General features: G+C 43.2%; 3 protein-coding genes across 4 annotated transcripts; 1 reads left to right on the top strand and 2 right to left on the bottom strand.

Moving 5' to 3' along the window:
* Positions 1 to 1,873: 1,873 nt before the first annotated feature.
* adamts13 (ADAM metallopeptidase with thrombospondin type 1 motif, 13) lies at positions 1,874 to 11,681 on the top strand. Its single transcript, XM_086207320.1, has 29 exons — positions 1,874 to 2,534; positions 2,811 to 2,874; positions 3,009 to 3,142; positions 3,595 to 3,678; positions 3,835 to 3,959; positions 4,040 to 4,186; positions 4,611 to 4,745; positions 5,207 to 5,357; positions 5,452 to 5,556; positions 5,648 to 5,799; positions 5,878 to 5,941; positions 6,289 to 6,415; positions 6,495 to 6,643; positions 6,724 to 6,844; positions 7,025 to 7,105; positions 7,190 to 7,371; positions 7,457 to 7,613; positions 7,686 to 7,815; positions 7,986 to 8,165; positions 8,273 to 8,471; positions 8,574 to 8,670; positions 8,817 to 8,946; positions 9,030 to 9,206; positions 9,298 to 9,502; positions 9,908 to 10,232; positions 10,371 to 10,514; positions 10,599 to 10,778; positions 10,992 to 11,167; positions 11,298 to 11,681. The coding sequence occupies exons 1-29, from the start codon at positions 2,457 to 2,459 to the stop codon at positions 11,451 to 11,453; spliced, it is 4,155 nt and encodes a 1,384-aa protein (XP_086063446.1). The 5' UTR covers positions 1,874 to 2,456; the 3' UTR covers positions 11,454 to 11,681.
* Positions 11,577 to 18,270, bottom strand: LOC147260635 (carnitine O-acetyltransferase-like). 2 transcript variants are annotated; one of them, XM_086207322.1, is made up of 14 exons: positions 17,976 to 18,091; positions 16,735 to 17,004; positions 16,136 to 16,254; positions 14,731 to 14,784; positions 14,452 to 14,617; positions 14,176 to 14,350; positions 13,917 to 14,095; positions 13,730 to 13,830; positions 13,532 to 13,651; positions 12,766 to 12,888; positions 12,549 to 12,684; positions 12,413 to 12,475; positions 12,198 to 12,335; positions 11,577 to 12,102 (listed from the first exon to the last, which is right to left on the bottom strand). In XM_086207322.1, the coding sequence occupies exons 2-14, from the start codon at positions 16,990 to 16,992 to the stop codon at positions 11,890 to 11,892; spliced, it is 1,845 nt and encodes a 614-aa protein (XP_086063448.1). In that variant the 5' UTR covers positions 16,993 to 17,004; positions 17,976 to 18,091; the 3' UTR covers positions 11,577 to 11,889. The 2 variants fall into 2 exon arrangements, with proteins under 2 accessions (XP_086063448.1, XP_086063447.1); XM_086207321.1 differs by lacking the exon at positions 17,976 to 18,091 and adding an exon at positions 18,116 to 18,270 and having other exon boundaries at positions 11,578 to 12,102.
* A 380-nt stretch (positions 18,271 to 18,650) lies between these two features.
* Positions 18,651 to 20,058, bottom strand: LOC147260634 (immediate early response gene 5-like protein). Its single transcript, XM_086205487.1, has one exon. It carries the CDS (start codon positions 19,895 to 19,897, stop codon positions 19,016 to 19,018), a length of 882 nt encoding a protein of 293 aa, XP_086061613.1. The 5' UTR covers positions 19,898 to 20,058; the 3' UTR covers positions 18,651 to 19,015.
* Between the last annotated feature and the right edge of the window lie 4,017 nt (positions 20,059 to 24,075).

The following is a 24,075-nucleotide window of genomic DNA, read 5'->3' as shown; positions in this document are numbered from 1 at the left end:
TTCAAACATAAACAAGTGCAACGATTTAGATATATACTTGAAAAAGTGTGTTAGGCCGTTTGCCGGTGATATTATTATGTATGGCTATAACTTTGATTCCCCATCGGATCCATCACTATGACGGCGTTATAAATAGATACCTAGCTTTGAATAAGAATGCAGACACATGAAAGGTGTGCTAGATTTAAGCAAGAACCTCTTTAAAAATGAAAAAAGAAAAATAAGAGGGTCAAGATTTTATTATCTTACTGGTGGTCTGTCACGTCTGTGCTTAGTAAGCAAGATATAATGAGACTAACATCTTAATAGTGTCTTAAAAAAATCATATAATGAAGACAATATCTCAATGGGAGTGCTTCATCCTAATATAGTTTAAGTGATGGGTTGTCATAAAGAAGCAGGTGAACATTTACAGTTTTTGCACACATTAATCTTTTACAACAGTGACAGATGGAGAGAGCAGCAGAATCCTTTTACGTACAAGCCAAAGCCACTTTACATAAATTCACCTCAAAATGGAACCCGGAGAGGTTCAGAATTACAGTGCAACAGCTACCCAAGAATTGTACCGTGTTTTCATATGTTTTCGTGATATTTCTCATCCATTCCTACATTTAGATTTGCAGAGATTTTCAATAATCACAAGGACAGGATGAAAAAAGTGATTTCTCTACCGACTAGAAGACATCATTGTGAGGAACTTGCTCCGTCTTGCAACCGAACAACATTTTCCTGAGGCATCATCTGTTGTGCCCACTTAAGTACCCCATATGACTAGAGATATATAATTTAGTACATCATAAATATACAATCCCTCCTCTGAACAGACACGGGTGTGAGGATCCAGCAACACTTATCATGGTCTGTTGTGCTCTGTAAATCCAGCCTGGCGTTGAGGTTTTAGTGGAGCAGTGAGGCCGGTGTAATGCCTGTGACACACAGCTGTTAATTCAGACTGACAGTGGCCAGATAGCTGTCAGACTGATGGCAGATGGGACTGGAATCCTGGCTTTATGGAGATAAACTGTGTCCCTCTCAGGAAGGTAGGGATGGAGAGGAAGAGAGGAAGGTGGAGTCAATCCCTTCATCGCAGTAAGGGGAAACTGGGATTTGGAGCAGTGTCTTAGAACACAAGAGGGCACAGAATGACTCTCATTTTACCATCAAATATACTGAAAGTGGTACATTTTGGATTATTCATTATGAACTGCAGCAACTATACTTCCCTGCACAAGGACATTATAACAGTACAAACACAATTTAGGGATGCACAATGTTGAGATTTGCTGATATCGGATAGCTTTAATTTACAAGTTTAAGTGATATGTACACTTTGTACTTATTGTTTATTTGAAAACGTGAAGCTTTTCTTGATTATCAAAACATTTGAAATCACACGTTTACAGAATTGTTTCCTCATCATAACCAGCAGTTAACGAGGGAGACATGGACTGATAAACAGTTTTTAATGATATCTTCATGGTTCTGATGATTCGCTGATATTATTGTGCATCCTGAATTCAATTCAGTAGAAATATTTGGACTGGGATGAAGGTAGCTTGTAGATCTGGCTCAGTCTAGCAAAAAAAAAGGAAAATGAGAACCAGGAGAAAACTTTTCCATTTCAGTAAAGTTATTATATAGTTTCTTTCATTTCCACTGTAAATCCCCTGCCTCCCAAATGAGCAATTCAGCATTCAATGTCATTCATGGACAAAGAAATGAAATCCCCTTGCAGTCCTGTGAAGGTGTGCGTGCGTGTGTGTGTGTGTGTGTGTGTGTGTGTGTGTGTGTGTGTGTGTCTGTAAGCCACTTTCAGGGAGACGAACCAGACTCCAGACCACATAATTGGGGGCAGTAATTGAGGACAAAAACTGTATCCCTGATTATAAAGCTGATTTTTGGGTTGGTGGTTGAGTAGTAGTCAGGTATGTCTCCAGGAAATAATTGTTATTCTAGCCAAAAAGTAACTGTGAGTGTTTTGAGATCCTCTGTTTCCGCCGGGGTTCTTCAGTCTCTTCACAGGATCGTGACTGCCCTCTAATGGCTATAAAAGGCAACGACACTCACATGTTTATTTAGTGCAATGAATTAAAAGGTGCAGCTGGGAAAAGGTTTAAAAGTGAATGTAGGATCCAAAAGGTGGATTCTGTTTACACAGAAATCAATGCCCTTCTCTCATCGTCAAAGTACTTCAAATACAAGGGGATTTCAGAAGTTTTTGCTGCTCAGTGACGAAGGGTGACAAAGGACAAAGCTGTCATAGGACACACAAAAAACAACCAATGGGAGATGTTTCTGTGGTCTCAAGTAGGGAAAAAAAAATGACGGACCACTCATCAACTTTGTCCCTGCTATTGACATAAACACGTTACTCATACCCTCTTTGCCTGTGAGTGGGAAGATCACATATTGTCCCAGTACTTAAGCAGAGCAGGTACAGGAAGTGGGGAAACATGATTTTTATGGCTCTAGTCTGTCTGCAGTTACTGCAGCCTGGCTTCGCCACTCTAATGAGATCTCCATCGGACCAGGTAGGTGGAAAGCTACGGGTGAACAGCGGTGCTGCGGTTAGCGAGGCCACTGTTCAGGACTTCTGCAAAGTACATTGAACTCCTCAACTTTCAACTGTTTAAATCCACAAACTGCAGAGAGTCGTATCTGTTTCACTGGATTTACATGATGATCATTTATGATCGTAAAAACCCTTTTTCAGTCGCTATTTGGGCCACACGTCTAAATTTAGTGGCAGATCCAAAGCTGTTCTTCACAGATGACCCAAAAAGGGTGTGTTTGTGTGTGTTCCACAGTTTTTTCATCACTCCAGCAGCCAACGAGCTCTTGATTCCTCTTCTTTATCCTCTGACGCTTCAGGTATGAGTGTCTGAATACTCACATAAGGAAGTATCTCATAGAGACTACTATTGAAAATACCTTCCTATTTTACCTCTTTAAAAACAAAAACATTAAGAAAATCACTTCATAATGTGTGTGTCCTTGGTTCACAGTGAGTGGTCGGCAGCGTCGGTTGCCTTTCATGCCTGATATCACCCACTTGGAACTTCTGGTGGTGGTCGGGCTTGACGTCCAGCAGGTCCACAAGCAGGACACAGAACGGTACATTCTTACCAACCTTAACATCGTAAGTGTGTGCACAAGGACATCTTTCTGCTTTAACTGCCATTAACCTTAGAACACTAACGTCGGGTGATTTTCGCCCACAGGAGTCTTTTCATGTGATTTTCATTGTGTTGCTGCTTTCCCCCCTGGGCAACCTGTTTAATTTTATGTGACACTGCATATCGGGAAATTTAAGAAGAGTACTTCAATTCGGCATACACTGATGTACTTAAATATATTTTGATGAAAGCTATATTTTGACAGGAATATTATATCAGGTAAAATACACTCGAAGTTTGTGAAGGTGTTGCTCATTTTAACGTTAGCGTTCTAGGGTTAATAAAACCTCAACATGCATGGACGGAGAGACAGGACACTGTTGATGGCACTGTTATGTTCAGAGCTCAGGGTAAAAGTGGACCTCTGCACATCCTGACTTACATTATTCTGGCTCATGTTTCTACTTCCACCCAGGCCTCAGAGCTGTTAAGAGACATGACGCTTGGTGTGAACATGAGGGTTCACCTGGTCCGCATGATCATCCTGTCAGAGCCGGAGGTCAGCAGCTCCCCGTTACTCCAGACTTCAGAAGAACCCTGTATTTAAAAGGGGTGGATAAATGTCTCAAGAGCCACGATTGAGTAACAGGTGTTCTTTTGATTTTCTTTACTGCCCTACTGCTCTCATCTTTGTGTTGTTGTTTTTTTTTTCCAGCCAGAGATCCAAATGTCTACTGACATCACCGCCTCTCTCAGGAGCGTGTGCGACTGGGGTCGAAGGATAAACCCCTCCAATGATACAGACCCTCTGCACGCTGATCTTCTCCTTTACATCGACAGGTTTGATGCATATTTGTTGTGTTAAATTAAATACGATGGTTGAACAAACCATTTAATCATGATATATCACACACACACAGGTATGACCTGGTGTTGCCTGATGGGAACAACCAGGTGAGGGGTGTGGCACAGCTGGGCGGGGCTTGTTCTAGTGAATGGAGCTGTGTGATCGCAGAAGACACTGGCTTTGACCTGGGGATCACTATTGCTCATGAAATTGCCCACAGGTAACAATCCCAGCAATATTTCTTCCATGCTTGATGGCTTTATTGCATTGCAATGCTCCTTTTAATCAATTTTAAATGTATATTTATACAGGAGAGTCATGAAATCAATTTGATTTCATGACATTGTGTCATTCATGTAACTTTCTCTGAAAATCTGAGTCCTAATGATTTCAGTATTGAACCCTGATTGGCCAACAACACCCAACAACCCACATATAAAGTAGAGATTCTGCAATCTGCAACTGATTCTAGTTTTGCAGTCAAAAGCAAACAGGATACATATTTAAGAAGGAAAATAATTATAATAATCCAATAAGAAGTAGGAAATATCATTAAATTTCATAAATATAGAAAAAGAAATGTATAACACCTTGAAATGTAACCAAATAGACCAAAAATCCCTGTAACTTCTGATTTCACACAGTTTCGGAGTCAACCATGATGGGGAAGGGAACACATGCAGCAGGAGCGGCTTCATGATGTCCTCTGATGGGGGCTACAACAGCGTGGATCTGACGTGGTCACCTTGTAGCAGACAGCAGCTGGTCACATTCTTCAGGTGAGGGGGGAAAAAAATGGTCATTTGAAAGGCTATTTTGTCTACATCTCAGTTTTCCACTTCAGATTTATTGCATTTTCATATGTTGGGAATGTACTATTTGGCTTTGATTCTAAATTCTTTAAAACGTTTTTTTATATGATTAATATTGTACAGACAGAAAATTTCCAATTTCTGCCTTTACTGGAACTGGACTCGTTCCATTTTTCTCCCTGAGCTACTTTTGACACAAAGGTTCATTGTCTTCAACATCTGGCAAATCTACTCTCAGACTTTATAGTTGATATGAGACAAAGAATGTATTGTATTTTGATGCACACCAGCTTGAGTTCAGTTTCCTGATATTACTGTTGACGAAAAAAAAAATCACCCTGTCATTCTTCAAATGTCTCAGTGTGGAACACAGTAGTTACTGTTTTTACTCCTGTGAAACAGAGAGTGATATATACGTGTTTTCCCAGCGAAGGGAAAGCTGAATGTGTAAAGGATCTGCCGGCCCTGGAAGGCTCCCTACAGGACTGGAAGCCTGGTCTGTACTATGGAGTCGATGACCAGTGTCGAATAGCTTTTGGGAGCACCGCGAGAGCCTGCTCTTTCACCAATCCAGACCTGGTGAATCTATTGTTATTGCAGATTGATGCCACAAGGTGGCACTTCATACGCTACAACCGTGTTTTTACAGTTCTGGTCATGTTCTCTCCATCAGCCAGCATGTAGGGTCCTGTCCTGTCAAATTAACCCTGATGACAACAGCTCCTGCAAACGCCTCCTGGTTCCACTGCTGGATGGAACAGAATGTGCTCCAAATCAAGTATTACTCATTTTTAATGTTAATGACTATAGTAATAATTGTTTGCAGTTTTAAGTACATTTTCCATAAGGTGCAATTCTCTCTGTTACAGTGGTGTCTGAGGGGAAATTGCGTGTCCCCGGATGAGCTCGGCTCCTCTGTAGTGGTGCATGGCTCCTGGTCGAGCTGGTCTGACCTCAGTCCCTGCTCACGGACATGTGGTGGGGGAGTCACCCACCGCACACGCCTGTGCAACAATCCACGGTGAATAAATGTGACACAGGCATCAGTCTGAACCTGTGTCAGCTCCTTATTTAACAGATAGTCTGTCTGATTTTTCAGACCTGCATTTGGTGGGAGTGATTGTGAGGGTCCAGATATCAAGGCTGAACTTTGTAACCAGCAGGTATGTTCACTCTGGGCATGTTTACTGTGGGCCTCCATACAGTAATGTTTACTCAGTGGATCATTGGACTGAGAATTCTTCTTTTGTTTGAACCCATGAAACGTGTACTCACATCAAAATTTTTCAAGGATATCAGCATTGATGCGGTTACTCTCAATAAAAAGTAAAGTGGGTCGTTTAAAAATTTAACTCGGGGCAAAATGAGGTCATCACCTGATCAATTTTAGATGAAGAGAACTACACAATCCTGACACAGCTGAGGCTGCAACCTGATGACTTCAGACACCATCATCAACCCAGAAATGTCTACAAGAATCAGTCTTTTCTTACCAAATTTGTCTTTGCAGCCATGTCAGCACACTCAGCTGGATTTCATGGCAGAGCAGTGCTCTCAAACAGACCTCCAGCCCCTCTACTTGCAACCCAACACAGCCTCCTTCTACACCTGGATCCCTGCTGTGGGCTTTGCACACGGTGGGCCTGAAGACTCAGTCTCCGTCTGTCAGCTTGTATTTTTGTATTCTGTTTCGTTCATTGCTCTTGTCATAAGCAGGGGATGAGCAGTGCAGGTTCATGTGCCAGTCAGAGGGAGAAAACTTCATTGTGAGTCGCGGTTCTCAGTTTGTGGATGGGACACGCTGTGAGTTTATCAGCTCGCCTCCCTTTGGCTCGACAGCTGCTTGTCTGAGAGGGAAATGTCAGGTAAAGAAGATTGATGAAACCTGCCTGATGCAATGTTGCTATTAGTGAACATCATGTTAAAACGGCGTGTGTCTGACCAGCTGTTTGGCTGTGATGGTGTACTGGACTCTGGGAAAGTGATGGACGTGTGCGGGGTGTGTGGCGGGAATGGATCATCTTGCATTCTAACGTCTGACTCCTACACTGGAGGTCACGCCAGAGGTAGCACACACACCGTGAACATCAACTGGCAGAAAAGTCGTAGACAACACCATCATAATAAATGTTTAAGTTATTTCACTACCAAAAATAATCATAAATGAAAAAAATCCACTCATTGAAAACATTACGGCCATAATGAATGCTTTTCCGTCTGTTAATTCTTCATGCTTTCTGTTTCAGAGTACATGTCCTTTCTCTCTCTGCCCCTGAATGCCACACAGGTTCATATCGTCAACAGAGCACCATTGTTCACTCATATGGGTGAGTGGCATCACTTTATCTTCAGGGTCACTCAACAGGACCATCAGGAACAAATTGAATCATCTCTGCCATCTGCACCCACAGCTGTAATGTATGGAGATCAGTACATTGTGTCTGGGGCGGGAAGCATGGAACTCAACATGACACATCCCTCGCCGCTGGATGATAAACGGCTAGAGTACCGTATTTACCTGACGCCTGATCTTTTGCCTGAGATGGAGGAGGTGCGGGTTCCTGGACCAGTACAACAGGAGATCAACATTCAAGTCAGAATCCTTTACCAAAAATATTGATCTTGGTTAGAAATAAACATGGATTTTGGTACATTTACAATGTATTTTCTCTTTCTAGGTTTACCGCAAATATGGAAAAGAATATGGAGAGAGAACAAACCCAAACATTAGCTACGAGTTCTATTTACCTACCAGACACAGTGCATTGACGGACATCACACCTAAAGGCAAATGGGTTGTGTTCACAACACCCTGCTCTGTCTCATGTGGATCAGGTTTGTCTTTTCACACATCAAACAGAGACACACAGAAGTTGTCGCATTTGCTAATCTGACTTTTTCTTTCAGGTGTACAGAAACATGTTCATGTCTGCGTTGACAAAGACACCACCAACCATTTGGAGGAACATAACTGTGATGGGCTTCCTTCTCCAGTTCCTCTCCATACCACTTGCCAGCTAGGGTTCTGTCCTGCTAGGTGATGATATGTGTATAATAAAACTAAAACACACACACACAAACACACACACACACACACACACACACACACACACACACACACACACACACACACACACACACACACACACACACACACACACACACACAAAGCTCAGTACAATTACATCACTCTTTACTGCCTTCCAGCTGGGACACAGGAAGGTTTGGACCTTGCAGTGCCTCTTGTGGTGGAGGAGAGAGAGTGCGTCCTGTAAGATGTCTTCAGAAACAGGGAGCTGAAGCTGTGAAAGTTCCAGATACGGATTGCCAACCTGATTCAGCTCCAGATGCTGTTGAGAAATGCAGTCTTCAGCCGTGTCCTGCCAGGTATGAATCCAAAACATCAGTATGTCCTCTACAGAAGGTGCTCAAAATGCCGCCTTGACCAAAGACTGCGACAGGAGTATTTATGTTAAAACTACATGTGTTGACAGATGGCATGTGTCAGAGCCAGGGGAATGTTCAGCAGTGTGTGGGCCAGGAGAAGCTAAACAGGTTGTGTCCTGTGTTCGACTAGAGGATGGCCAGGAGGTCAAAGTTGATCAAAGCTTCTGTCCGCAGCAAATAAAACCACCTGAGTCTGTGCCCTGCGTGGTGGATGTCTGTCCCATTGGGTGGGAAACAAAGAGAGAGGTAAAAGACTAAGATTTCTCCTCCTTTTTCAAAATGAGAGTTTTGCCTAAACATTCTTGTTTTGTTTTGTTTTTTGTTTTTTGGGGTTTTTTGTGTGAACAGGAGCAGCCTGTTCTTAAGTTGTTGCCACGCTCCAGACCAGCTCCTGTGTATGTCTGGAGTCCCGTTATCAGTCAGTGCTCAAAGACTTGTGGCAATGGTAAGTGAACACACACGCGCGCACTCTCACTCACACACACACACACACACACACACACACACACACACACACACACACACACACACACACACATGCACACCTTGACTCAGAAACAGCATGTCCTCATCAGCCTGATGCCTGTACAGGAACCATGCAGATGTGGTTTTCCTGTGTGGACCACCACACCAGACTGGGCCTGCCTGACTTTCACTGTGATGCCTCAACCAAACCCCCTCCTCAGTCTGAGACCTGCAACACGTCTCCCTGCCCTCCTGTGTGAGCTGCAATACATGACAACGGAAAGAGAGCTATGATTTAAATTAAATGAGTATCTTGAAGGTTATATTCTTAACAACCAGGTGGCGCTCTAAGCTTGGAGTTTGCAGCTCAACGTGTGGAGGAGGGGTTGCCAACAGGGTGCTGTACTGCGCTCTAGAGACAGATGGGGAGGAGACGGTGGTGGACGATGAACAGTGCAGTAACTTTCCCAAACCAACAGCAGTGGTGTCATGTAACACACACAGCTGCCCAGCAAGGTAGCAAAAGCTCACACACGCACGCACGCACATGTGAAATCAGTTCTTATGAAAGCAAAAATCCTCCGACCAGCACTTTCATCCTCCCCAGGTGGAAGGTTCTGAGGACATGGCCCTGCTCTGCCTCTTGTGACATGGGTGTAGCTCAGAGGCTCGTGTCTTGCGTCCAGTTCGTCCAAGGCAAAGAGAGTGTAGTGCCGGAGGAGAACTGCCATCCCTCTGTCAAACCGGCCACCACGGTGCCCTGCCTGGTGCAGGTGTGCACCCTCAGATGGGAGGCTGAGCCCTGGAGCCAGGTACATTTTACCAGATGGATTAGAGTATGAAAAAAATGAGACTGATTAGTTAAAGGAATAGATCAAACATTTGGATTAAAAAAAGCAACATTTTTTTCAGTTTTTGTGTAACTTTAAAGGGACACACTTAGTTTTCCAGAAAAAAATGAGGATGCACGAATCCATGAATGAGATGCTGATCATAAACAAGTGATTTAAGTACAAAATGAAGGTCTGCAGACTGTAGCTCTCTGTTCAGAGGTTTTGTCAGGCAGCATCAGAAGTAGAGTTGTTGAGAGCTGGATTTGACATTTTAGCCTTTTAAATTTCCTTCTTCACATTTCTACCTATTGCTATTATACTGAGAACAAGATGGAGTCTACTTTTTTGCACCGTTGTCTGTAGTGTTTTTTCCTTGCTCTCCAGTGTTCAATGCCCTGTGGGTATGGCATCCAGTCCAGAGCTGTGTCCTGTGTGGGCCCCTCCAAACCTGAGCCCCTCAGCCCCCTGCTTTGTATGCACATGCCCAAGCCAATCACCATCCAGGGCTGCTACACAGGCAGCTGCAGCGACGTGCCCCCTACCTCAGTGGCCCTTCCTGCAGTGAAGGATAACCCCACAGAAGAGGGACCTCTCCTGTCTCCCATGAAGAGACATAAAATGTACAAAATTGGCAGTCTTCCTCTGTCTCCAACAGAACCAGTCACCATCTTGCAGACCACCCCACCAACCAGCCCTCCACCTAAACCCAGTTAGGAGGCGCACACACACTCCCTTTACCAATTCTCATTGAAAGCTGCAGGGAGTTGCAGTTCTATCATCTGCGTGCGTGTGTGTGTGTGTGTGTGTGTGTGTGTGTGTGCGTGTGCGTGCATGTGCTGTTTTCAAGGTGTATGTGGACAGCTACTCCTGGAGGAATCAGGCACCGTGGATTTGAGAGATGTACAAGATTACTGTACAGTTGCCATAGGTCGACCCCTGGATGAGGTCATTCACGTCAAAGTAGATTCCAGCTTTTTGAACTGCGGAAAAAGTGAGCATCACCTTGTATGTGGACAATAATCTCTTCTATTCCAAGAGAAGTCAATTAATCCACAACTTGAATGTGTGCCCACAGAGGAGTTTGTGGCTTTTTTTGACCGACTGGCATTGGTGAGGAAATGCGAGCTGGTTGCAGGTAGCGAGTTGACCACCAGAACCAACGTCTTGCTCATGCGTCAGCATCTGCTCACACCTGGGAACGGGGTTGTTCTCACCTACAGCTCCCAAAAAAACATGAAAAAGAGCCACCATCGGGGTATGATGTCTTGTGTAGTCATGCAGAGCTGGCCTTGATCCCATCATATATCAATAGATGGAGTGGTGATTAATGGATTAATGTGAGGAGGTTTTTGTGTCACATCTGTTTTTGTTTCATCTGCCTCCCTTATGAATCTGGAGGAGACATTTCTGGACAACCACATTAAATTTGTATTCAACTGCATGGGGACTTCCTACCTCTGCCCCACAGATTGCGACATGCAGCTGTTTTCCTCCAGCGGTGTCTTTGAGAACCCAACAACGTCCAGCACTAACCACACCTGTCGAGTCCTCATCAATGCCCCTCCCTCGGTGAAGATCAAAATCCAAGCACTGCACATAGGATTAGTATTCAACGCCAGTAACTCCCAGTCTACATACATTATGGTGCGAATGCTCGTCTCAACATGTGCTGCAGCATGTAATCTTGAGTGAGGTGAAAAACACAATGCAGGCCTAATTATGAGAGCAGCGTCTCATCATGTGTGGGTTTTGTTTTTTTGTTTGTTTTTTTCAGATTCGGGACATGGATGTCTTAAAGACCAACGTGTTCAAAGGCCAGCAGCTGTTTCTGTGGCATTCCTCTGGAAACATGGCCGAGGTTGAGTTTCATGGAGACTATCTGCATTCCGCAGGGAGTTTCAGAGCGGAATATTCCTTTATGCATCCTTGATTTATTTTTTTCTCTTATGTAAAATACTCTATTGCTTCCATTCTGTTGAGAGGAGTAGGAGACTACATATCTCTAATCATGTTAACCTGAAATAAATAATTAAGCGTTCAAAATATTAAGGTCAAGAAAGCCCACAAAGTCCTGCTTATGTGTATAAAAATGTCGAATTACATTTATGTGGTGTTTAATATATATATTTAACACAATTTATTAAAATATAGAATGTCCCTCAGCAACAAGTTTGCCTCATTTCAAAGGCCTTACATTTCTCAGAACCTTCACACAACAAGTTTTCCCTCAATTCCAACACACTCAGTACACTGCGAGTGGATGCCAGCATGGCGGCGTCCTGCCACAAGTCCAGCCCTGGCTCAGCTCCACCTCACACACAGTCCACTGGGACCCCGACAACATGCCAGGCTACAGTAGAAGATCACTACTTGGCTGCGGCTGAGTCTTCCAGGAGCGCTCTCATGTCCACCAGAGCATCCTCTACAGCCTGGGCAAACTTGGCTGCGTTCGTCTCCTCACAGCTGTTGAAGGCCGTGATGGCAATGTTTATGTGTTCAGCCATAGGATTGTAACACACTCCGTAGCCATCTGGCACCATTGGACCGAAGCACATCACGCAGTCTGTCTTGGAGCCAACCTGGGCAGAGACAGCGGAGGTGAGGAATTATACCTAGTGCACAAATATTACTAGAAAATTGAAAAATGATAATATTTGTGCTTATATAAATCTACCTGGCTGGTGCAGAGATTGAAATGGTTTCCCACAGCGAAAGAGGTATCCATGAATATCTCAGGCATAGAGGTCAGGTCTTCTATACCCTGCATCTTCAGTCCGAGGAGGTGTCTGTCTATGGCCTGGCCATGTATGGCCTAAAGAGAAGACAGGCTTTGGTGAACCAGATGTTGTCAGACCTGATATACTGTATATGTAGAAGGGCAGTCCTCACATCATACGTGTTCTCCTTGTGTGTCTGAACAGCCTTCTGGAGTAGTGCCAGCCTCTCTGGGTTCTGTTGGCAACATTCACTGTTCAGTCAGACAGCCTACATCTACATTTATCGTCAAAACGTGGCTGAACAGTACCTGTTCAGATGTGTCCTGCATTGCCTGGACAAATTTTAAAGAATCTACTGTGGTGGGCCGGATTACATCTGTCCGCCCATATTTGAACATTCGTAATGATGCACTCTCATATGTAGAGCAGCACATGTTATACATCCTGAAATAGAAGAACAGCGATCAGGATATATGACTGAGAGCACACTCAATGACAATTTGAATGACAAAAGAGATTTGTTACCTAAAGTAACTGAGCTGAAGAGCCATCTGCACGAAGGCATCCGGACTCAGCGAGTGTTGCGTTGGCACATTTTTTCCAAAGTGAGAAAACTTGAGCACTTTCACATCGAGGTCGTGCACCATTCTAGAGATACAAAGAAAAGTTAAATAGAACATCTGACTATTGAGTGGAACAGGAATGAGTTCTAAAACTCAGAAGTAGGTTAGGATCGTTGAACGTCTGGTTCCCTCGTCTATAAAAACCAAATGGGATTTTTGAATGTGTTTTCAGTTAAATGCCAGGAAAAAGTTCTGTGGTTCACACCAGCTCTAGATATTTTCATGTTTTGCGCTCTGTCATAAAATGTGTCAGTAAATACAAAACTTGTTAATTTCAAAACTTTTAATGGGTCTTAAACGCAGCGGCTGCTAACAAGTGGCTGAACGAGACTGCAGAGGTTGTAATCGCCATGAAACGTCATCGTAGCTGAAACAAGAAGTGTGAGAATCGTTGTGGTGACGCTGAAGCCACGCGTCCATGGTGTATTTCCTTCATAGCCAACATCAACATCAGTTTTTATTTCTAACTACTGCTTCCAAAAATCATCAAGATGATGGTAAAGGGTTTGTGGTGAACGGTTCTCATAAGCTTTTTCATCGCAAACTCTAGAACCCATGCTAATGTTTACCTCCCCCTCCGCCTCTAAAAAATAGGTCCACCCTTCCATCACTCTATGCACCTATGATAATAACCATGATAATCCCATTTAGAGTGAGAGCTGACGTACATGTTCATGTTTTGTTTGGCTTTCTCGATGTCTCTCTTGATCTCAGGGGTGATGTTAAAGCGTAGTTTCTGGGGCATAGGCAGGGGAACCATGGGGGAGCGTACCATTTCAGTCCTCTGCCTTTGAAGAAAATATTTTACAGTCAAATTCAGTTCATAGAAAAACGGTGAAAACACAGGGGATTCAAATTAAACTTACATGCATTTGACCACATAATCGATGAGGAAGATGATGGGTGGGCCCTCCGCAGGAGCGTGCTCATACACCAGGCCACATGTGCCGTCTTCACCAACAATGAACTGAGGAAGATTTACAAGTAAATTAAAACATTCAACCATGACCTCAGTCAAACTTATTGGTTAAAATATTCATTTCTCAAACTCACCTGTAACGTCTTGTCAAACCAGCGGTTGCCGCTGTTCCAGCGAGCCCCTCCTCCATGCAGCATCTGGGCAGCCACACGGCTCGGGTACAGCTCATCAGACACCCTCGGCATTGGAGCATCCAAACAAACGATGAATATGCTTTTTTGGATGGCACGAACTGACTCTTTATTGGTTTTATCTGAGGAAATTTAAGTGAAAATAAGCTGGGAATAAATGTATGTGACACTGAGGGGCGTCTACGCAGGCTCCTCCCCTCACCCTTGATCAGATTGTTGTAGGCTTTTCCCCAGGTGTTGCGGTGCTGCGATGTGAGGATCCCGATTGGTTCTTTGTTGGTCTGCAAAGATGTATTCCAGATTTTTTCCAACTGCATGTAGAGCTGATCAACTGTCAGTGGGGTGCCGTCACTGTTGTACACATCCAGGATAAAAAACTGGGAGAGAAAAGCCAGCAGGGATTTTGTTAGATTTGTTTCACTGGAAGTAATTCGCTAAGAACTGCAAAAAACAAGATCAGCAAAGCCATCCAAAGAACCTGGAAGTTGTGGACCACCGTGATGTGAGTGGGAGCAGTTTTTCCAATGCTGTGATTGACAACAGTGTCTCTCTTTGGTCCAGGGATGCGGCAGGAGGACAGGATCTGGTAGTACTGGTCCATGCACAGCGGCTTCTTACTCAGATACTCCACAGGCAGCGTCTCTCTGAGACACATGATGGAATTATGACTTATGCTCAGCTTTGTAAACATCTGCAAATCACTTCAAGCTATTCGTAATGAGACTATGATATTTGGATTGATTTAAGCCAAACTCACGTGTCAATCATTTTTTTAAACTCCAAAACTCCTGCAATCAGTTTGGCAGCAAACCTGTAGAGGAGATGCCAAACATATCATCATCCTTCTCTCTGCTTTATTAATAACCTCGAACACAACATTTGGTTTTAGCACGGCAACGATCCAATATTAGTGTAGCAACCTTTCATCTTCGCTGTCCAATGAGAAACACAAATCTCCCGTTTTTATGATTGTAACTTTGTCTGCAGATGAAATGAGCTCCTTCTCCTCCATGAAGCGTCACATTTAGAATGATGACAAGATATTTTATCTGGTTGATCTTGTCAAAATACAGTACAGGAATGCATGATATTATTAGCACATCAATAGTATTGGCAGATATTTGGTCATTTCTTAGCCATATCTCAGTGGTTCTGATGGTTGATATTTGGTTTTGCACAGCTCTCTTCATCTGCTCATCATCTGTCATCCATGAGGAAAAAATGCAGGAAATATAGGATTTATCGGCTTTTCCAAAGTTTTGGAAATAAGGAAAACACTTTTTTACATTCATAATATTTACATCTGTTGCACTATGTATATAAAATGTTCTAAAAAGATGTTTTTTCCACAAATAATACCAAGACTGGTAAATATTGTGGTCACCAAAATCAGTTTTAAATATATCTGCAAATATGGATATCAGATACTGGCCAAAAATCCAATACTGTGCATCCCTAATGAATTACAATAATAATTCTCTCCCTTTCCTTTACAGTGCAGACATGTGACATCATTGCTTTTCAAAGAGAAACCACCAGAAAAGAGGCATCCATGTTGATTCTTTGAATTAACCACTGCTTCCCTAATGAGTCCGTGTCTTGATTCCCATCCCTACTAGAAAACAGCAGGGTCCGTTTCCATGGAAAATTCACCATGTGGTATCAGACTAGTGCACACTACTAGCATACCTGCTGTTACTGATCCTGCACTTTTAACCAGTATCAGAGGAATGTCTGATACTGGCAGAGGAATCAGACCAACTCTGATCATTACAGCCTACTGTACCCTGCACATCTAGACTGCTAGCGCTGGTTCTACTAGAATATTCCTGCCATCGCGTTGACTGCATATCCCATGGGTCACAGCAGTCGAAGACAGCTGAGCAATGCTGGGAGCAGCCAGGGGGCTTTAAATAGCCGGCATGGGAAGGGAAGCCTAAGTTAAGGTCAGCTGGACTCCAGCCTCATGTAAACTTGTTTGTACTGTATTCAACAGGGTATAAATCACTAAAGTATGGTTATTAGTTTGTTTATAGCAGCCCATTTGGGAGGAACAAGACAAACAAGCTGTTTTAAAACACTAACTACTGACTCCTCTTGTGTGTTCAACTGGTGGTGCTCGGTCACTGCAGTGGTCCTAGATGTGGGTGCTGGACCCTCACCTCATCTGTCCTTGGCGATCTTGAAAGTGCATACGTGGCAAGACAACCCCAGGGCTGGTGTAGACCGCCACGGGCATGCGGCAGTCTAGGTAGGCTGACTGCATCCACCATTCTGACAGCTACATGGAGACAGCAGCACACAGTAGTAGTCAGACATATGGACAACATGTCAAGTACTACAAAAGATCCAGGTTACTTACTGTTAGTACTCACCACACTAATATTTAAGTACCGTGTGGTACCTTTAAGTCTGACTCATAGTCCAATAACTCCTCCACAGCTGTGCTCGTCAATGTGGCCTGTGATGCAGAACTCACTGTAGGGGGTCCTTACTTTTTAGCTGCTAATAGCAACTTTGCGGAGCAGCTAATTTGAAATAGTTAACTAAGATGTAAATATTAGCATAAATTATGGCCCTGTCCTATCTAGGTGGGCCAGGGCCTTGGTATTGTGCATGCTGACTCACTGGGGTGGTTGTGACCCACTAAATAGGACGGGACCACAATAATTTCTATCAAAACCAGCTGCTTGTACCAAAAAAGGCTGTGGTGAAAGAGGCCTATCCTGCTACATGAAGGCTAAATACACCAAATATCTACCCAGTTGTCAGTCTTGCGGGCCCGTCGCTCCAGGCCTTTCTGCAGCCTTTCTCCCACACCACCCTTGAGGAACTCCTCCACCAGTTTTCGGGTGTGCTCCAGCTCCTCCTCACTGACGATAGGCTCCAGCATGGCCAGGTAGCGCTCACACGTCTGCTTCAGCGGAGGAACGGGTAGCTTCGGTAAACCCTCCTGATGAGCCAGAGACCTAACCTGGATCCGAGTCACTGGTCTGACAAGGCGACATGGCTTCACCATGCCAGGCCGCAGCTGGAAAAAAATGGTTTCCAATCAGGTCAGGTTAGAATGAGCACCTTCCCCGTTAAAAGAAATATATAACCTTATTAAATATCACAAATAAATCAGATTAAGTAGCCTACAGTGCTGACTGATGCTGCCTCATATATCCAGCTGTCAACATGTTGTTGAATATTAATTCATGTAACAGAAGTTTTGAAAGGTAAAATGAAACCAGGTTGAAGTGAGAAGCAGGTTTGCAGCTGAACAACTTCTCAAGTGATCTTCAAAGACAAACTTAACCGTAAGATGACCAGGTTTATGAAAACTGACACCAAAACAACCTGGTAAAGCAGTAAGAGGTTGTTTTTTTTGTTTGTACTCCCCCACTGCCAGCTTATAAATAGAATGTTACCACAGCTGAACCTTTGGAATGGTAGCTAAACAAACACATGAAAGCAACAAATATGTCTGTACACGCAGTCATTATCCAAATTAGATGACTCATCTTTTATCATCGAATTTTGAAAAAAAAATCAAAAGTATCTCTGATACAGTTTAAAATTATTACTTAAGAACTGAAACAGAAAGACACCATTTAATTCAGTAGCAGGGATGTAATCATCCGCACTAATGGTCATATACAGTTATTTTCACCTCAAAACAAGGCAGGAATGATCTACTTCCGATACACCTTTTCAAAATAAAACGGCCCCACTACTGTGTGTTACATCATTGGCCTGGACGTGTAGCAAAACAACAATGAATAAAAAGATAGGCATACAGCTAAATAATATTTTGATTGGTTTGAACTAATAACTTCGTGCCGGTTCATTTTCGAGGCCATGTTTCGAGCATGCACGCTAAGCTAAGATCATGGCATCGGCTAAAGCTAGCTAGCGTAATAACACCTGTCAGCTAACACGACGCTAATAATAAATAATAATAACAATAATAACCCCTTTTTAAACCTTCCCGTGCAAAAACATTGGTAACATTTCCACCTGATGTTGTCAATATTATGTTGTTGTGCTGTGCTTCGCCCCACCCCCTTCAGCCTTGATCGGATGCAGTCAAACGTCAGATGTTACAACCATTCCATGATTACCGAAAACACATTTAGGCTTAAAACGAGCACGCTCACCGTGGCTCTGGCAAAAAGACCCAACATCTTGTCAGATAGACGCGCTTAAGTCGTTACAGACGGGGAACCTCCGGGTCGTCATGTCTCAAGGACAAGCACACCGTCTATTCTCAGCCGCCGCCCCCCCTCGGACCCACGGGGGAAGGACAACTGTGCCTCTCTAAAATTCCTGCTTTTCCGAACGGAGTTTGGTACAGACGCATGCAACTCCAAAGTATTTCACTAGAAGTCTCCCTCAGAGTTGTGCCACCTCATATCATTACACCGTTACTGTTAATATATTGGTTCCAGTAATGAGAAAAACAATGTTATTATTAATTATAACAGGGCACATCTTATATTCTTAATACTGACTTTTTACCTTGCAATGGAAAAAATTACGTAAAGGTCACCCCATTCATCTGAATTTGATGTATTCACTCACTCTGAAACCTAGCAGATTACATTTGTATTAATTGTTATTGATTCAACTAAACTCGAATGCTGATTTGTTTCATTATGTTAGTTTTATTGATAAATGAAAGCAGGCTCTTATAGAAATAACAGGTACAGAAAAATACTCTGGGATCTGCTGCATAACCCTGCACGGATCTTTACCAGCCACATGATGGCGCTCGTTCAACATCCTTCCGTAGTAGAACTGGTTTCTCCAGGAGACCAAAGACAGACTCCAGCAGCCCAAACGAATAACCAGAAAAATAAAAGCATTAAGGAGAACAGTTAATTTATACTGCGCGAGGAAAATACAGCAATTAGAAGTGAAGTTTGAGTGCAGATCTGATCTGGTTTGATTTCTCCACACATTCAATAACAGAGCAGAGAGAGGATTGCAGTCGTGTCATGGTTTATTTGAAAGCAATAAAATAAATGGTACAATGAAAAATAAAACAATCATACAAATCAAAAGGCTTCGATTGCTCTTGTCCAACCGCTTCCTGCTAACAGTGTATGTTTTAAACAAATTGTTTGAGAGGCGAATATTTGCTCAAGGTCCGTCTGCTGCCAGCTCACAAACTCAGATAGTCCACCTGAACCCAGCACTGAGATCAGGTTGGAGATGTTCGTGGAGTCCAGCTGCTCCGATTCTGAATGTGACTCATCATCAGTCCTCAGTCTTTTACACGGCACCGGCCCAAAGTCACACAAATAAAACTCTGGATCAACAATATGATAACTTGTGTCCATCTTTCTCTTTTTTGTGTAGCACTGCGCACCCTGCAGCTGTTTTGGCTGCGCGCAACAGTCTGAGTGGAAGTATCCATTCGTGACAGTAGTCACCACATGCGTGTCCAAGTCCAGGACAGTCTTTTGGTTGGCTTGTGTGTTTGGGATAGGTAACTCCCAGGAGGACTTGTCTGCACAACTCCAACAGGCTTCCGAAACCATGAGGTCAGAGTCACTTGGAGGAACCATTGCGCAGGCTGATGCGTCTTGGTGCGCCACCACCTCTGCAGACTGGCTGCTGGGCTGGTGCGCTCCGCAGTGCCAAGTGTCCGACTCAACCCCTGTAAAGTTGCAATAGAAGTCATCGGCCAACTCCGTAAAGCTTCCCGTCAATTCAAGGTATTCTTGCCTTTCGCGGACTGCGGCTACGTCCTCATACTGATGCGTCCTCTGCGTCTGCGACAAGTTTTTGCTCATGTAAAACTGCCTGGCGTTTCTCAGGACGTATGTTACCAGCAAGTTCTTGTGGAGCTTGATGCCTCCTCTCTGCGTCCTGGAGCTCTGGATTTTCCTCAAAGAAATGGAGATAAGATTCTGTGCGTCAAATGCACACTCCATCCTCAACCGGGCCACCCGTTCTTCCCTCTCAGCCTCTCAAATCGTAGGTTTATTCACTGGATAAATAGAAATGTCTTCAGCTGAGATTCCTACTTGGTTCGGGTAGACTGTGTCCATGGCGCTCCATGTCTTCTCAGTAAGGGCATGGGTTTGCAACTCTCATATTTCCTTGCCACGCCCTCGTGAAGACATTGTCCAATGGGAGGGAGGCGGTGCTACTGTTATACGCAAATATCACTACATGCCTCATTCAGAATGCACGTAGGAGCGGGCATGCTGCATTTCTCTAAATATGTTCTGGGCTTTTTAAATCTCAGTGCGCACAATGATCGTCAGACTTTGCTGTCCATGTAGAATACAAGTGAGTAGAACCCAACAGAACGGGTGCAACAGAATAGAACATAGTGGAGCTTCTGGGAGTAGAACAGAATAGAACAATACGTGGTAGGCTGTGGTTTAGTATGGAGTGAGAGTGACAGGGCAGAAAAGACTAGAATATCAAACATCTTTACAAAGTTCTTATTCAAACAGCTTTCCATAGCCACAAAGGACAAGTAATCAATCAGTTTGATTGGTAAGAACAGAAGAACCGGACTCCTACACCGATCAGCCACAACATTAAAATCGTAGACGATTCAAATGAATGGCCTTGTTTTTCTGGTAACAGGTGGAGTGATGGATGAATGGGTGGATGGATGGATGGATGGATGAGGCAGCATGTGAGCAGTCAGTTCTTAAAGTTGACGCTTTGGAAAAATGGGCCGATGTAAATCCCCGAGCCACCAACACTTGGCAGGCGGTTTTAATGTTTTGGCTGATCGGTGTAAATGGCACACAGCTAAAACCAGGACTAAGCAGGTTTGACAAGGTTACCTCAGCATAACTACTATAAACAGGTATACAGTACAATCCTATTCATATGTAGAAGGATTTGACAAAAGCAAAGAATTAAATGTGCGGTCAGAGTGAAGCCTGAGGAGTTGATACAGAGGGGAAAACTGCTGTTATTACACACATTAGTTACTCAAACGTACACTGGGTGGACTGTGGTGCAGACTTATCTGAATAGATATGGAATTGTGATCCCTTCAGTAAGGGAACATTCATAACAGTGAGTTATTGCTAGGAATATATAAGCAGGACAAGTAAGCATTACTCGATTGTAATTAATTGTTTATTAATTGTGACCGTTTTTGTAAAACAGGGAACAAGTAACTCTCAAGTAACTCACCCCAGATATTAGACATTTGTCATTTTTCAAAACATTGTTATCAGCATATATTTACATTTACTCAGCAGTGCAGCAGAGGAAAAATAGTTCATCATTGTTCACATTAAAGTCTGTCAATTTGAGTTAGAATTTCTTTATTTTTATTTTAAATTTCAGTTCATTGACAGTCCGCTTGGAACTCCATACATTTTAATGTTCATTCAAAAGAACAAACGTTTTAGGAGTTATTTTTTCAACTTGCTTAATTTAATTTTTCAGTGTGTTTTTAAAGTTGACACTTTATCCACTCTCAAAATTTATCATTCATTTACTGCTCATACATTTGTCCAAAAAGAAACTTTCTAATAAACACACAGGAAAGCAATGACTGAAACGAAATATCTGCCAGGGCCATCGTTTGTTGGCTTATTATTTATCAGCGTCAGCCCTCAAAAAGCAGTATCAGTCAGTCTGTTCTCCACACATTAGTTAACAGTTAACTAACATTAACTAAGCATTAATTAACTGTTATTAATATAGCTTCACTGTTAAATGCTGCCAGAATGGGGAGCAATTAAATATGGAATGATAAACGGTGGAGTCTGTCACGGGTGTTCAGTGTTACAGGGTTTTTTTGTGTGTGACGGAAAGCCAAAACAAAATCCTCCCGCTACAGTGGAAACTGAAACAGAGAAAGGAGAGAGTAAATAATGGAGAGTAAACAACAAAATCAGGTGAAAGCACACTTAAAAGCTACTTTTGGAGCTTGAATTTGAATATGTCAATATTTTCCACTGGTCTCAGATCCTCTGGAATCCTTCAGAAGCCTGCAGCTTCTGAGGCTTCGCAGCTTCAACGCCTCTCTCCAAGAGGCAGAAGCCCGACCCAAAATCACACTGAGAAGTATAAAATATTCACTCCGCTGCAATTTATTGCTTGCTTCAGTCTATAGTTGTACTTTAAATGTCTTATACTCTAACTACAAGCAGTTCCTCGCAACTAGACGTGTTTGTACACCTAGTTAAGCTCGCAGGCTGTCAATCAAGACTGAAAGGTCTCAACCTGGAAATGATGTCATCAGGACAATTCCTCTGATAATAGAAATATCTTCACGGCACTCGGATGTGTGAAATAAAAGCTGTTAGTAGAGCGATTATCTGTCAGCCCACATCTGTTTGTGTGTACACACACAGATGGCTGACATCATAGTGAACACCTGGATAGGACTTTGATTTGCTGCCAAATAGGTGAATCAGGAGGACAGTCACTATTACAGCTATCAAGCTACGATAATAGTGTAAATTGGAGCCTGACGTGTGTGTTCTCGCAGGAATTTAGTTTAAATGGCAACGAGCAGGTTGGTGCCAAGTGGCACCGGCGCGGTTCATCTCTTCCTGGTACAGAACATTATCGTAGTAACACGGTAATTAATTAAATGTACATATTATATCTGTAATTCGATTATTCATAATCTATAGTTCTTATCCCGTAAAGGGTCAGGAGGCAATCCCAGCTCGCTTTGGGCGGGTCCAGTCAATCACCCGGGTGACATGTAGACACAGACACGCTCATGCTCCCGCCTACGAGCCAGTTGTCTCCAGTTAACCTAACTGGGACGTTTTTAGTCCGTGGGAGGAAGCTGGAGAACCTGGAGAGAACCCGCGCAGAAGCATAACGACGATGGCTGCTATTATTATCTGCACCGAGGAAATCCTGCTTATGCATCTGTTTTCTATAAGCGGGATTACGCAAAATCTATCAGACTCATTTTCACCAAAACATGATGGAGGATTGTAGCAGGATCCTTAAAATGTTGGGGCAGGAGGCGCTGTGATTAATCAGAGTGGTCATAACACCACCTGATGGCATCAGGAAATGACCATGTTAGGTTTCGTCTTACACTCTGATGCACTCCTCCAAGTGGGTCAGCCAGACCCATCACAAAGTGGGTCAGAACACTTGAAGAAGATGGTGACGAGTGACTATGAAGACTGAGGGTTTACGTTAAGAGTCTCAGCCTGAAGACTCTACAAGCTGCATAGCGCCACCTAGTGGCTTTAACAAAGTGAGAAATGAACTTTAGTTTTATGTCAGATGAAGCTAAGTTCACATTGGAGGAGGCCCATGCTCTCCAAGTGCCTTCTAGTTACTACACTGTATTTATACTGTAATTTACCGTTCAGAGTACTGTATGATGAGTTTTGGGACAATGTGATGTGGTATGAGAAACATTTAGAAGTTTGTCCCTCATGATCCCACACCACATACGGGATCTTTTAATGACATAAACTGAAATGCTAAATAGTCGCATGAGAAACACATGATTGAGAGCAAAAGAGATATGCTGTGTTTTGTGTGTGTGTGTGTGTGTGTGTGCGTGTGCGTGTGTGTGTATACGCTTGTGTGTGTGTGTGTATGTATGTGTGTGCGTGCTGTGTCAAATAGAGTGATATGTCAGGAGTAGCAAGTCTAAGCAGAAAATAGGGAAATGATCGTGGGAACAAAAAAACAAAGGGAGGGTGCCAAAATGTCACAACAGAAATGAAAACAGCTCTGAAGTGTTTTACTGAGTATCAAGAGAGAGAAACAACAACCTACAAGGAGAGAAAAGAAGCAAAGGTCAAAGTAAAGGTCACAGTTTCAGTTTGAGAAACAGCGTTCTCACAAAAACGCCCATAAGCCTGAGCGATTTTACCTCACTAACATGACAGTGAGAGCAGTGTTGGGACAAAAAAAAGAGGAAAAAGTGCAGAGAAATCAACCCAGCGTTTATTATAAGATCAACTCTGACAGGACTAATTGTCAAACAAACAGTGTACATCTACAGCAACAGTACAAGTACACAGGAACTACACAAGACTGGACAAGGGCAGCACATCAGACAGGGGCAGTCCACAGGTCAGTGTCTGATTTAAGCTTAAACTGTGGTGGAAATGTTGAGAGATTAAAACAGCACTACTAGTAATCC

Source organism: Aulostomus chinensis, chromosome 6, assembly GCF_037954235.1.
Source record: "Aulostomus chinensis isolate RoL2024-O1b breed Wild chromosome 6, RoL_Achi_v1.0, whole genome shotgun sequence".
Taxonomy (NCBI): Eukaryota; Metazoa; Chordata; class Actinopteri; order Syngnathiformes; family Aulostomidae; genus Aulostomus; species Aulostomus chinensis.
This window is presented reverse-complemented; position numbering and strand designations above follow the sequence as displayed.